The sequence below is a fragment of the Temnothorax curvispinosus genome, unplaced genomic scaffold (genome assembly GCF_003070985.1).
Source record: "Temnothorax curvispinosus isolate PA1 unplaced genomic scaffold, ASM307098v1 QBEX01004926.1, whole genome shotgun sequence".
Lineage (NCBI taxonomy): Eukaryota > Metazoa > Arthropoda > Insecta > Hymenoptera > Formicidae > Temnothorax > Temnothorax curvispinosus.
The window spans coordinates 271,020-285,608 of NW_020214706.1; the positions used below are offsets into that span (position 1 = coordinate 271,020).

The 14,589-nt window shown below is 35.3% G+C and overlaps 2 protein-coding genes across 4 annotated transcripts in view; one reads left to right on the plus strand and one right to left on the minus strand.

The window, feature by feature from the left end:
• The window catches only part of LOC112454230 (homeobox protein orthopedia-like), a 32,690-nt gene extending 26,751 nt beyond the window's left edge, over positions 1 to 5,939 (plus strand). For all 3 annotated transcript variants that reach the window (XM_025015497.1, XM_025015498.1, XM_025015499.1), the window contains one exon: positions 1,260 to 5,939. In XM_025015497.1, coding sequence (XP_024871265.1) covers positions 1,260 to 1,612 — 353 coding nt within the window. In that variant the 3' untranslated portion in view covers positions 1,613 to 5,939. The remainder of the gene's footprint in view (positions 1 to 1,259) is intronic.
• Positions 5,940 to 6,134: 195 nt separating this feature from the next.
• On the minus strand, positions 6,135 to 12,954 carry LOC112454227 (peptidyl-alpha-hydroxyglycine alpha-amidating lyase 1-like). Its single transcript, XM_025015493.1, has 6 exons — positions 12,513 to 12,954; positions 12,122 to 12,326; positions 11,426 to 12,049; positions 10,929 to 11,342; positions 10,648 to 10,833; positions 6,135 to 9,138 (listed from the first exon to the last, which is right to left on the minus strand). Exons 1-6 carry the CDS (start codon positions 12,609 to 12,611, stop codon positions 8,927 to 8,929), a joined length of 1,740 nt encoding a protein of 579 aa, XP_024871261.1. The 5' UTR covers positions 12,612 to 12,954; the 3' UTR covers positions 6,135 to 8,926.
• Between the last annotated feature and the right edge of the window lie 1,635 nt (positions 12,955 to 14,589).

Consider the following 14,589-nt stretch of genomic DNA (forward strand, 5'->3'; position numbering starts at 1 on the left):
TCTTTCGAATGGCTTTTCAAAAGCGGCCGCTGCCATAGTCCTCTGCAAATTTGTGCTCGGCGCAACACACCGCCATAAAAAAAGCCCCTTTTTCCCGCGTTGTCTTCCGAGCCCACCAGCGTGGCGCGCGCGAGGAGGCGGAAACGACTTTACGACGGCACCGGTAGCGCGCACCCCACGCGCTTTTGTCAGCCTACCGTATTAATATCTTCTGCTGGAGAAACGAAACGTTCGCTCCTGCACCTGTGATGCCGCACCTGTGAATTGCCTCTCTTCTACCTGAGTCGTCTTAGAGATGCACTGCCTTATCCGCGGTAGTAGACTCGTGGTTGACTATACATTTATCCTTTGTTTAATATTTACTATATTTATCAAAAAAATATTTAGCGCTCAGCGTTCATTGCAAACTGTCAAGAAACCGAATACTTACGAAGTCACAAAGGATAATTTGAACGTTTGATAGCTGAGAGTTTCGAATGATTGTTTAAGAAGGTAGACAACCTTGACGAGCGAAAAAATAAAGTTTGTTTTAAGTTAAATATTTAAAAATAAAAAGCTCCTAGTATTTAAAACTTTGGCACATGATTCTATATTTTTTGTGGTTATTTAAAAAATAGAATTGTTAAAAAATATTAATAATAATAGGAATTATTGGTAATGAAAGGAAGCAGTTCAGTAATTGGTGATGGACATAAAATCTCGAAAACGGCTCAAACAATTTTTTTCGAAAATGTTTTACATGTTGTTAAAAACAATATTTAAAATGTGTCGGAAGCAGAAATTCGAAAAAAATTCTTAAAAAAAAGATAAATAATATTTTAGTTGCAAAAGAAGAGCAAAATTACATTTTCTTCAATAATAATTAAATTTTTTTTAATTTTGGTTTCAACACATTTTAGAGACACCTTTCTAGATTGTAAATCCGTTTTTTTATTCTGTTTTAAATTTTTTATTATCAGGAATTATGTTCACCACCAACTCCCGAACGGAAAAAACTACACCTTTCATTACCAATAACTCCCGTTATTATTAATATTTTTTAATAATTTTTTTTTAAATAACTATAAATAATATAGAATTATGTGCTAAAATTTCAAATACTCAGAGTTTTTTATTTGTTGAATATTTAACTCTAAAAAAAGGTCGATTTTTTCGCTTGTCAAGATTATCTACCCCTTTAAGTTGCTTGTTTGTGAATCCGCATCGATATAAATAATGCTCCACGAATAGAAACACTCATCCGATTATTTTCTATTTAGCAGGTGGTGTCCACGTGTCGGCGTCCCGAGGTTCGCCACCGGGCGGCTCCTCTGTGGGTGGCGGCCAGGGCGGTGGGATGGGCTCCGGCCTGAACTGCGGTCAGGGATCTCCAGGCACGACTTCCGGTACCGGTAGCGGCAGCGGCGGTGGCGGCGGAGGTGGTGTTTCCTGCGTCGGTGCCGACGTGACCACGAACGAGGGATCGGACTGGAGAGGCGCCCACAGCATCGCGGCGCTCAGGCGTCGCGCCTCGGACGCCTCGCAACAGTACAGTCCACAGCCACCGCCGCCAGGACCACCTCAGTATACCCACGACATGGAGTACAGTCCCGTTTATCAAGGTGTCGTCTGAACCGGCTTTTCGACGTTCGGTTCCACGGAGGAAAAACTGCCGGCCGGTAGAAGCTTACCATAATCCATGGAACGAGTACTCCTCTCTGTTCTGTCAATGGCAACCGTAAGATAGACTGCGTTTCCGCGACTGATTCTACGGAAGAGCGAGCGCAGAGGAAGCGCGATCAAAGATATTTATCTAATTGGCTATCGTAAATTTTACGTCAAGATAGTGCAGCGAGGTCAAGATCGACGATATTAGAACGATTATTCTAAATTCGATGAAGGTCCAAAATTGTTCATCCTCTTGAATTTAATATAAAGCCAATAAAGCGTAGCAAATAACGACGAAATTAGAATGCTTAGATAATTTCGGATTGACTGAAAGAAATTTAACAGGGCGATAATGATTTGTAATGACAATTATTTAACGCGGACTGTATTCTTATTATCTTTTTACGTAAACTTTTCTGTACCAGACGTTAGTTACCAGAATTGTACGGAGAATTTACGAAAGGAGTACTCTTCTATAAATTAGCGCGGAGGTCAAATCAGGGTAGAGGATCGAAATTGCTGGCATTATCGACAGTGACAATTTGCGCAATATAGATTCTCATCATCATAGCCTTCCCAGGACCATCGTGACCCATGTATAATGTAAACTGCAATTTCTGCAAGTGTGTCCTGTTGATACTAATACCGGGCCAACCATCGACTTGATGCCATAAATGTAAAGAAAATTGATGTATATGACGGAGTTGTCGTAGCAATTAAAATTGCACGTTCGAGATTTCCTAATTGGGAATGTAACGGGTAAATATTTCCAACATATATAGTGTCTAGTCAAATACGTCTTAAATAGCAACAGGCGTAAGCATTATTTGATATTTTGGGAAAAAAATTGAATCATCGGGATAAATGTTCTAGCTGCGCAAATTATTCATATTAGCGAGTTTTGCTATTCGACGATTCGCGGAAAGCGAATCGAAAAGGTTTCATTTCTAAATGGATTTTCAACGTTTCACAGCGGTTCACGGAGAATTATTTAATAAAACGAAAATGGATTTTGCTCAGTATCGTTAAAAATTTATCCTAATCGTGACAGCTCCAAATATTTAATAACGGCAATGACCGATGTTTTTCGTAGGACTTCAATATTAAGCCACTGCGGCCACTATAAATTCATTGTAATTATCATGAGTTCGAGTATTTCCGAATATCAAATGTAAAATATGATCCGTCATAGTATAGGGGCTGTTTTTATGATGGAACGCTCTGTTCTAGTAATCACATCGAGTTGTCGATAAAAGGAAGGAATTGTGATTTGTGCAGATTAATGAATTTTGTGACACAAAGAGTCTTAAAGAGATAAAATTGCTGTAAACTAATGTGACCAACTCCGCGAACTCTTGGTTTGGCGCTGTGCGCTGGAAAAAATTGGGGTGGCTATTTCACGTACGCATATACTAACATAATTACGCCCGCGTCGGACGTTCGCAATTGGCTCCATGTAACTGTAAGCACGTTAATTTATTTTCTTCCAAATAAGATCGGCGAAACAATTCGACTCGATTGTCATATCGCACGGGGGCAAATTGTCGCGGTTAAAATGTCGTTAAACTCTGCTCGTTTTGCCCTCGTTAGAGGCATTTCGAGTGTCGGCGCTCGTGCTAAAGAAACGTCGATGAGATTAAGGCCTCGCTAATTGTAAATTATTTAACTACGTCCCGATGAGTGTGACAAACTGATTAGGGCGTGGGTTTCCGCCACGTGATTTTTATTTACACCTGTTTCTTCTCTCGCGGGGGTCACTTCCCGAGCACGACGGTGAAACACACAGGGAAAAATGCACAATGTATTTTCGAGTCAATGGAGGTCAAAGGCGGAAGGCGTGGCGAGGTGCAATGAGATGTATACGACAAGTTATCTTAGTATTACATATACACGGCATTGTGTAAATATAGTAAAAATATTGACGTGATAGGGTATATTATTATTGTATTATTACTGCAATCACCATTATTTGAATCGCAACTGCGACGGAGCCGTCGATCGCTTTTGTTCGCAGGCTGTTTGAACTTGCAACGCGCCGCAATTGCGTTTAACTGAGACTGTGCACGCGGGGATTCGTAGTTTCGCTTCGAAGACGGTATTTTTTAAAATAAAATTTCGCCGTTTGACGTTTTACGTTTACGTTCGAACGACAGAGTTTTAAGTTTGCCCGAAAAACCGGTTTCCAAGAGTCGCGATAGGATCCTTGCGTCGCGTGTTTGTCCGCACTAAAACAATCGAGAAAGAATGTCTGTTTGGAAGAATAACTTCTTATCTCCTGTGTGACGGGAGATGGGAATTGCTTTTAAAATGAGCATAAAAATGCTGATCCTTTTCACGATTTGTGCATTGTTAAACGATTACAGGCTCGTACAAGATTAACTCATGGTTTAAAAAATTACAAAACTAAACATTCATTCGGATCGTCTGACAGTAAAATGACGACAAAGTGACTCAATGATTCTGTTGCGGAACAAAGAGCTACATATGTTAATATGCGCAACGAAAAGCTAGTCTTTCTTGTGTCGACTTTATGTTTCGGATGTATACGAAGATCGTATACGTGATCTCGTGTGCAGAGACGGACGTTCATCGTAATAAATATAATAAATATAATAATAATTTCTTTTACGGGAGTGCATTGAACGATTTTCTTTTGCTTCTTTTAATAAGTTGGAGATAGTAAGGCACATCATTCGTCGCGTTTCTCTCGGTAGCAAACGTTTCGATGATGAACGCAAGTTAGCATACATTCGTGTATTACATTCCTGAAGAATTTTATGGGCACGCTATATATTATAAGTATATACACATTGTTCCGTTGTTGTCATCGAAACGTAAGTTTTGTAAATAAAGTATACGTCTAATAACAATAATAACAATAATAATAATAATAACAATAATTATAGTAATAATAATTATTATACAACGATAATAATAATATTAATATTAATAATAACAATAATAATGTAATAAGTATGATGACATCAACATTACGATCGAACGTGAGTATACATGGACATTGTGATATATTTCGGGGTGGCCGTTCATTTTTCTGACGGCGACATTGGTCCGCGCCAAGATATTCCGAAGCGGCACCGGTGCGGTGGTAGATTGCGAGCGGCTGCGAAAAAGTCGATTATTCTAGTTACGAATTTACGGTGTAGACCTAGGTAAACCTAAACGATAAATATGGAATAACAGATAGGCAATTGTCGATGTATCACTACGAACGTATACGATTTTTAATGTACAAAAATATGGGCGCGCGGTGTGATGGCGTCCCTTCTCGATTTCGTCCTGTCGTCGACGTGGGACGGAAGCAAGAACCTTAACGATGTTCGTCGGAGTGTTTGTGGTTCCTTATTTTCGAATGCTTCGTGCAATACCTCGTCTCGTCGAGCATGCATTTCTTTAGCGCGTATAAAAGGAGAGCTATTCTATTTGATGATCTTCAACTTGTTGCATGATTAAATTGACATATTGCTAATAATTGCTGAAGATTTTGTATGAATGAATCGAGACAATTACTTAAAGTTATAACGTTCAACCTGATTTGATCACTCTTACGTAGATATCAGTAGAGGATGAAATGGAAATATCAGATAGAAATTTGGAACGATCTTCTTGATTTCCTCTATAAAAATATGAAATGTACGATGACTGATGTAATTTGTGATGCGTTTGTATAAATTACGTGTAAAATTTAAAATCAAATACATCTAATAATACGAGATGTGGGTACAATTATACTTTATGAATATGTCCAATTTTATGGGTCGAAAGCTGGATATTTTATAAGCCAGTGTTCCCCGCTAGCAATATGCCAATTTACGTTCATGCAGACAACTGGAACGTTCCTCCTCGTTCTTAGCTCGGATCCAGAATGGTATGAAAACTCCGATCGGTGTCCCTGGCGATCGTGATACCTCCCTTTAAGCGAAGAACAATTCCTGTATTTATTTAATTTATCATGCGTGTGTAGATAGACTTCAGCGAGTGGAGATTGACGTCCTTTGATTTGCGGCAGGCGCGGGCGTCACTCTTTACAGGTGATTTGTAACATATATGGCCTCTGCTGATTGTACGTTTAGATATTTCGCGCAGAAGTTAATTCGAATCGTACTGTCCGCAGACGTCACCCGATTCTTCAGATTCGCGTGAATCGGAAGAGAATCGACTGACTTTATTGCATCTCTATCACAAGTCATTATCGTCGATGACCTTAATTAGCGGTAAATAGACAGAATTTTAATTTTCATCGTTGTATAGTTGTGTATAGAGGTCAACTAAGTGTGTAAAAAATAAATCATTATCAAAATATCGGACGGTTTCGTTTCCTATCCATTATTGATTACTTCTATCGAGAAATATGTGAATCTTGGTTTGAATCAAGTATCTCGTGAAACAAAAATATTGTTTTTTTTTGCTATTAATTATATATATTATATATATATATATAGATTCGACAATAAATAATACATACTCAATTCTATTCGAAAATATAGGTTTTATATATTTATAGATACATGGATTACATACGCTCTTACATCGTATAGGGAATGCATTATTCCAAAGGAAAATCTGCATTAATAATTAAGATTGTACTACAATACTGACTTAAATTTATTAGTATTCATTATAAAGCGAAAACAGGAGTGTATATATAGGAGTATTTTATTTATGAGCTTATAAATAATGCTACTACAATGACGTTAAACCAACTAATGAACTATCGAAAAACAAAAATAAGCTTGATTTTATAAAGCAACATATAGTATATGTATAGACAGTTCATAGACAGTTCTTAATTTAATAGTTTAAATGTTAACAATATACTACATACATAGAGATGTATGTTATCAGAAAAGAAGAAGAGAAAGAGATAGATGTAGAAAGTGGTTTTTTGTAATATAAGTTCTTTCTCGAGCTATTCTGTTCCCAGATCAAATATTAATATTCCATAGTGATATGTTACTCCAAAACGTAGCACAATTTAATTATAATTTAAATTCACGTAATATAAGTTAATTTAAATGTTTACTTTTATTAATTATACAATTATTATTAAGTATACTTAATTATTAACTTGAAAGAAGTACTCTCGGATATATATCTCGTTTTAGGGTTTATAAATCTACCGATTATACATAGTTGTCATATATAATTACGTATTTTCTGGCTGCAAAACTTTGCGAATGCTAAAATGTGTTTTGGCATTATATAATTTTACGTATCAATCTATTTTGTCAAAGTTCCATGTCAAAGTTCCATGATTTTTAGATACTGATTATACTCAAGGTAAACTATGCAAGATAAAGTAGGTTACTATTTCTTTAATTGATTATTATATTACGTTGCAAATATTTAAATATACATATAAGTAAATTTATTTAGATACTTCTTTCTTGCATTGTTTCTCTCGGGTACGAAGGATACAGCTATTATGGCAATCTTACAAGATCTATGGTCATTAGAAATGTTGGTACTTTTTATCTGTGATCATTAAAAATGATGGCTGTTTAAAATTTTAATAAAGGTGTGTTAGTATTTATACGGGGATTACTCCAGCAAACACGTTACTGTTTAGTTAATTGTTTTCTAATCGTTCGCGAGCGAAATAGAGAACTATTTCGCTTTTGTACCAAATGATCTTCACGTGATCGTGAAAAATGTTTTGGATTAAACTTTAGGCTTAAGTTATTTTGCGTGCGGCGTATGCATGCCACAAACTGTGCAGCTTGAAGATTCAAGGCACGTTATCAGCCTGGGTTACATAAAGTTCATTACAAAAGTTACGGATTAGGAGAAGCTTATGGATTCGTCGAACTTATTTTTTCTGTTAAGAACAATCGACAAATCCATTGTTTTCAATTTATTTATCTGTCGCAAAATCTGGGTTGCAGCAAATTGATAATTTGATAATTTTGTAAATCGATTTGTCTTTCTTTTTTTTTTAAAGAGAGAGAAAACCCACGTAAAAAACGTGAAGGCATGAAGACATTCAGAAATTAAGGCAGACGATGAAAAGATCTTTTTAAGTTAACTGAATCGCTTTATCACTTCAAAGCGAAATAGCTTTATATTTTTGGAAGGCAAAAGGAAACAAGCATATGGGAACACATGTCTATAAGTGCGGCTAGCAAAAATCTAGTTCTTCTCATTCCTATCAAATCCTAAAAACTGTACGCATTTATTTCGGGTGACGACTAGTTTTTGACTAGATCATGACATCGCTTAACAATGTAAAATTAGCTTGGATCAGTAGTCGAACGGGAATATGGCCACAGCTTACTTACAAAATACACTCAAGCTCCATTAACATTACCATTTTATTTCATTATCTGAAAAACGTCCTGCAGTTCTTCAGATTTTTATAGTTTAATTGATTTTACGTAACGCTTTTTATTAGTTATCAATAATCAAATGACTTCCGGAGATGTGACATGACTCGATTGAACTCTTAATCGAAGTTTTCCCCTTATAGAGATTTAATACTGTAAGTGATTTTTTGGCTAGTGATTAATTATAAGCACTAAAAAATCACTTACAGTATTAAATTTCTATAAGGGTCCTCTCTCAATCAAGCAACGATAACAAATTTGTAGCAAATTATTGATTTCCAGATCGAAAATTATATATGTAACTTAATATGTGTTTGTTTTACACGAATGGTTATAATTGAGAAAAGCTCATATCCATATAATTTCTATCAATGTAGATTAACTTTAATTTTGGTTTAGCTTATTAATTTTTATCTTTTTCTAGTTTTAAGAAATAAAATTTTTAAACTGGATAAAAGATAACAGTAAGATCGAGGTTAAAGTTAATTGATCTGCATTGATGGAAATCGACATTAGCTATTAAAAACACGATTTAGCGATTTAAAGAAAACAATATTTCATTGCAGCTTGATCTACATATTTATAATTTGGCTTCTATGCATGCAATTATGACATTTCTTTCTTGGTTTCTTTTCTTTCGCATGTAGGTAAATGGTAATGTTAATGCAAGCCGCTGTATGTTCGGTAGTCGGCAAGGCGTCGTCATCGCGCGCGCATACCGTCGGTTGAGCTCGGGTCGGCTCGGCAGCGCTCGGCAGCGCGAATATCCAAGAATTCGAACGGACGCCGAGACGCGCGCAATTCACGGCCATCCCATCGCGCGATCGCGTCGTACGTCGTACATCGATGGGCAAGTTCGGCGCGATTTTCTCCCGTTCCGTCTCGATAATACTGTTCACGCGCGACTCCTGCACGACCGCGTTATTCGGCGACGTTTCTTAAATGACCCTCGCGAGGCTGTTCTCGGGATGCTCGTCCTCCGACGTCTCCGGCTCCGTGCTCAGCTTGCTGAAGTCCCGCGGATTCGGCCGCTTCTCCAGGAACTTGAAGCTCCTGCCGCGGCGACGATTCTCCAGCAGGCTCGTCAGCTTGAAGTTCTCCCGTCTCTCGGCCTCCCAACGCATCCTCTTGCGCATCGTGAGTAGACATCCTGCGTGATTAAGAATGCAAAACGCAATCGATTAATTTTGCATGCGGGTGACGCGGGGGAATGTATGTTGTTCGAAATGGCAGCAAAATCTCGAAAATTTCGGTCGGGCGACCGGCGAACGTCATTAAGGCTAAGCTGCAGATGCGCATGCGCGACACTAAAAAAAGGGTTCTTATTTTAATTAAATTGTGCATTTTCTAGCAATGTTCTGCTCTTACCTGAGCGCTAACAGCCACGCTAACGTTAATATTAATCCTCCTTTGAGCGACGAAACGAATATATACCTTGTAAATTACGAAATTGTAATTCGCTCTCTTTTTAGAATATTTATAGATAATGAATAATATTACAGTAATGAGCCAAAATAGTGGTTCAAGCAATGCATTAAGAAAAAGATGAAATAATTAAAATGAAAATAGATATCTAAGAAAACTATAATTAGAAACTTTCAAAATTTTTAGTTAATTTCATGTTTTGTAAAGAAATTAATTACAAGTTATTCATTCGGCTCCAAAGGGTCGATGTCATATTTAACATTTAAACAACTATAGTAACATAAAGTTTAATGAAAGATCTAGAAAGTTTTACAATAGGTGTGTGTAAGAGTGCAGATAAAAGATATATTAATTTAAATTAAGATATAATATGTACTTTTTTCATATATAATTGAATAATTGAAACGAACTTACCGTGAAGTTCGATTGCAATTATGCTGTATTACGTACGATAAGAGTACATCAATAACAATGTAGAAAAAAAAATTGGAAGGAATTAGTACAATGCATTAAAGAATTAAGATAACATATGCTTTTTTATCCATAAAAGCATGTACATAAAAACGTAGAGAAAAAAAGTTGGAAAAAGCAGTACAATATATAAAATATATACATTACAATAAATAAAATAATAAATATAATAATAGGTGAAAGAGATCTGATACAAGAAATCAATACATTTCCTTAATATTTTACAATTTAATAAATTGTAGATATATATATGTAAAATGCAAGTATACATAAAATGCACGATGCTTTCTGATTAAGGCGTAAGTAACATAAAAATTAAAGCTTAAAAAACTTAAATAAATTAATTACAATTAACCTTAGAGACAAGTAAGCATAATTCGAACATATAATAGGAACAATATTGGGCAATTCTACTGCTATAGATTGTTCATAATAGTTGAAGTCTGAGAATGATAATTATTGCACGATAATAGTAGCAATTCAATGAATTAACGATAACGAAATATAATAATTACTTCATGCTGTTACCATGCAATAATTGTGATTTCTAAATTTCAATTATTATGAATTACCTATATATGTATATCATAAATTGGTGCTTAATAAATATGGTGCTTAATAAATATGGAAAATAAATTAACACATATGTGCACAACAAGATTACTACAACGAAAGACAATCACAATTAAAGAAAATATTTATTCCTATTCTACTAATTTAGAGAATTCAACAGCCGGTTCGTCATAATTACGTCTTTCTCTACCTCTTTTTTGGCATCTCGCTACAATGGCAGCAATTGCAATGCATATTGTGATAAACGAAATAGCCGCTGAGCCAAGGCCTAGAATCAGTTTTGTTATATTGGTCTTTTCAGTATCGGCATCTTTAGTATCGGGATGTGTCAAGATCTTAGGTTGATGCTGTTTAGCAGATTGCGAATTGTTTACTTCTAAAAAAAGAAAAAAAAGAAAAAATATATTAAGATATGATATCACGCACTTATAAATCTTAATTGTTACGAAACGTAACGTTAATTCGTTGTACCTTGTAGAAATCTATAAACTTTTTTATTATTTAATTCTGCTACATATATTTCGGAACCATCTTCCGTCACAGTCAAGCTATGTGGATTATCCATATTTTTGTTGGGCTCAAACATCGATAATATCTTCTCGGAATAAATATCAAGCACAAAGCCCCTTACTGGCGCTGGATTACTTATAAATGGATCAGGTCCATTAACTAGATATAATTTTTCTCGGGCGTAGGCAACGCTGTAAATTTTTGTACCAATAGCAGGATGTCTGTATTCCTTATGGAATGTACCGTTGTTGGCAAAGAAACATAATATCCTGCCATTTTCTCTGTCGGCGAGATAAATATAATTTAACTCACTCGCGAGTGCTAAAGCATGTGCAATGAGAAACGCGTATGGTGAGGGCTGCGAATAGACCGGTTCTAAAATAAAGTGAAACTTGGTTTAGCATTTTTGTTTAGACATCGTTTATCGTTATTGATATCAATTTTATTCTTATTATTACCTCTACTGGTGCCCCAATGTCGTCCCCAGTGTAGAATCATTTCACCATTTTTATTATACTTAATTATCCTAGAATTGCAATATCCATCACTGACAAAAAAGTCACCATTACTATGTACAGCAACATCAGTTGGTTTACAAAATCTCCTATTGTCGTTACCAGGCACAAAAGCCTCTCCCAAAGTCATAGATGGCTTCGGTATGCTGTTTTCGTGTAATGCACCAGCACGAACGTTAGGCACACTTGTCTCCGAGCTACCCTGTGCACGTTTCAACTTCTCCACGTGTCTTTCCACATCTTGAGCATCAAACTTGAATACCTGATGCATTGCCACGTCAGTAACCCAATAATTCCCAGCCTGATCGATAGTCAAACCGTGTGGGAGATAAAACATGTCCTTTCCCCATTCCGATATCACCTTGCCACCTTTATCCAAAAGGATTATTGTGTTTTGCGCTATCGGCCCTTTATTTGGATCAAATCTGTTTTCGTTATCGAAACTATCGGGGCCCCAAATACGATCCCCTCTATGAAACACAGCAATATTGCCATTTGGATCCACAGCGACAGCTGATGCTTGAGTAAGTTTCAGTTGCGCACCCCATTGTGCGTCCCATTTTATGTCTGAAAAGAGTATAACAAAAACTTAGGAAAACATTCGTCAGATTTCTGTAAACACAAATGATCAATACTTACTTTTATCCAAAGTATCTGTAGCTACTGGGTTTTCCATGCCAAAGTGACTGTCAGGTTTTAAATATAAATGAGAATCTTGTATCTTGTTTGTATCTTGTTGGTCGTTCGATTGCACTAAGGATCCTCTACCTCTATCATCAACATCGGAATATTCTTTATCGTCGTCAGAATATTCGTTCGAACTAAACTTGGTATCAGATAAATGCTGTAATACAAAAGAAATTTAACTCTCTCTTACGTTTACATATAATTTATTAAATAGTTTATGTAATATGCAATATAACAATATATACACAATATTTTGATACTTATGAAACAATATATGTATAATTAATTATTTAATATTATCAATTTCTTCTTTTTATCCTACGAAATATCTGCATGTAATTACCTGAACATTCAAAATATCACTCAATGCTGTCTTAGTATGTACTAAAATGTGAAGCAAAATTAACACGGAGCAGATAGTGTCATATCGGAGAGTCGTCATTTCGCAAAATCGTCATTAGGTGCTTCCGTATTTTCACTCTAGCCCATCAGTATCCGAAACACTGGCGACGTCTACGGTACTGGATAATATCAAAGATATATTTATAACCTTACGAGATCGCGGAAATATTTTGAGCGAATCGAGAGAATTTTACAAAAAAAAATCGCGTCCACGTCACACTTCGGAGCCACGTACGACACAAACTAGTAGTTTTCTTTTTGTCACTCGAAGTAATATAACGTTATCTAGAACATTTGTTTATCGCATGTATTATTGCGGGACAATTGTGAGCACGTATGTCGGCGTGTCAGGAGAACGCACATTTCCAACAAGTGGCGTTAGACATGACGCCATAATATTTTGGAGTATTATCTTACCGATGTTTTCATTGTGTATTCTTAACTTCGATCGATAGCAGGCTAAAATGGTTTCACAACGCTCACGTGTAAGGGCGCTACGTGTATCGTTTTGTTGATTTTCGACGACGGAGAATATATTTCTTATTGATTACTCTCTTTCTGTCTCTGATTAGTTTTTTAAAAGAAATTTAATAAGCCATCTTCTCATAATTATTAAATTTTTAGCAGTAAATATCTTTCAGTTAAATCTTTAATTAAATATTTGTAAAAAAAATAAACTCCGGCCGGTTTGAAAAGTAATATGAAAAAGCAATATTATTTATTCACATTTCTATTATTTACATTCCATTATTTACGTTTATAGTTATTATTCTTTTGAATAAAAGAGGGAAAATAATGAAATTTTTGTTATTATTTTATTTTATCGATAATGTTTTTGATATTATGCGATTATATCATGAATTTTCTGGGTAGATGATTAAAATATTATTTTCATATTTTATAAATGTAGTTTTTATAAATAATTTGAAGAGATAAAAATCAATAAATTAAGTTAAATTTATATTAAAATATCCTCTATAAATTTCTTTTTGAAATAATTATAACAGCAATATTGTTATTTATTTACATTTCTGTTATTTATATTTTATTATAATTATAATAATAATATCTTTTTTAATAAAATTGGAAGATATATGATATTTTTATTATGCGGTTTTATTTTGACATACTCTTGAAACGATTTAAAGGGATAGAGATCCATGAATATTGTGCTTGTATCGCATATAAAAGCTATAAAAATAAATTTCGTATTCAAGAAATTCATCTATTGAGATTGCAAAACTATTATTTGCGCAGTTCTTTATACAACTACACACACTGCACAGAGATATTTTAATTTATCAAAAACTTGGAAAACACGGAAAGATAACTTTTATCGGCAGTCAAGATTGTGCCGATAAAAGTTATTACAGTTTCTATTGATCAAAGATGGCTTTTAAATTATTTAGAAAATACATTCTATGTTAACGAGAGTTTAAATCAAGTCGTAAATCAACTATTCCGGATAATATCTAACTCTAAAAGAGAACACATTGTTAAGCATTTTCTCATGGCTTTATACAATTCGGAATCTAAACCTTAGGTTTCCTTTTAATTTCCCTATAGATTTATTTCTCTGATCTTGCACGCTAATCCCTTACGTGAATGAAAAGCTCTTCACCGGTGGAATATTTTGAAATCCAATAGAGTCTGTATTCGCCAGACGATGTCGACGGAATTCGTCACGAAGATTTCTCGGCATGGTCTCGTCTGGAAGGGTTTTGAGTTTATACTGGAATCAATGCAGTCTCGTTCGAGCATGGTTTGCATTCCTCGTCCAATCTTCCTTCCTTGCATTCCTTGTCGCTCGATTTGAATTATATTATCTTAGGGCTATCCGGTTTTATTTTTATAATGCATGAGATTAAAACTCGCTATTAAACTTTTTCGTCCTTAATGTGCTGAGAGTTGAAGAAGAAACTTTCTCGAATATATGATCGGAGCGGAACTTTCAAAATTGCTGAGGCATTCGCAAACGAGAAAAAGCATTTTACAGTAATGAAACGTATCTAACTAAT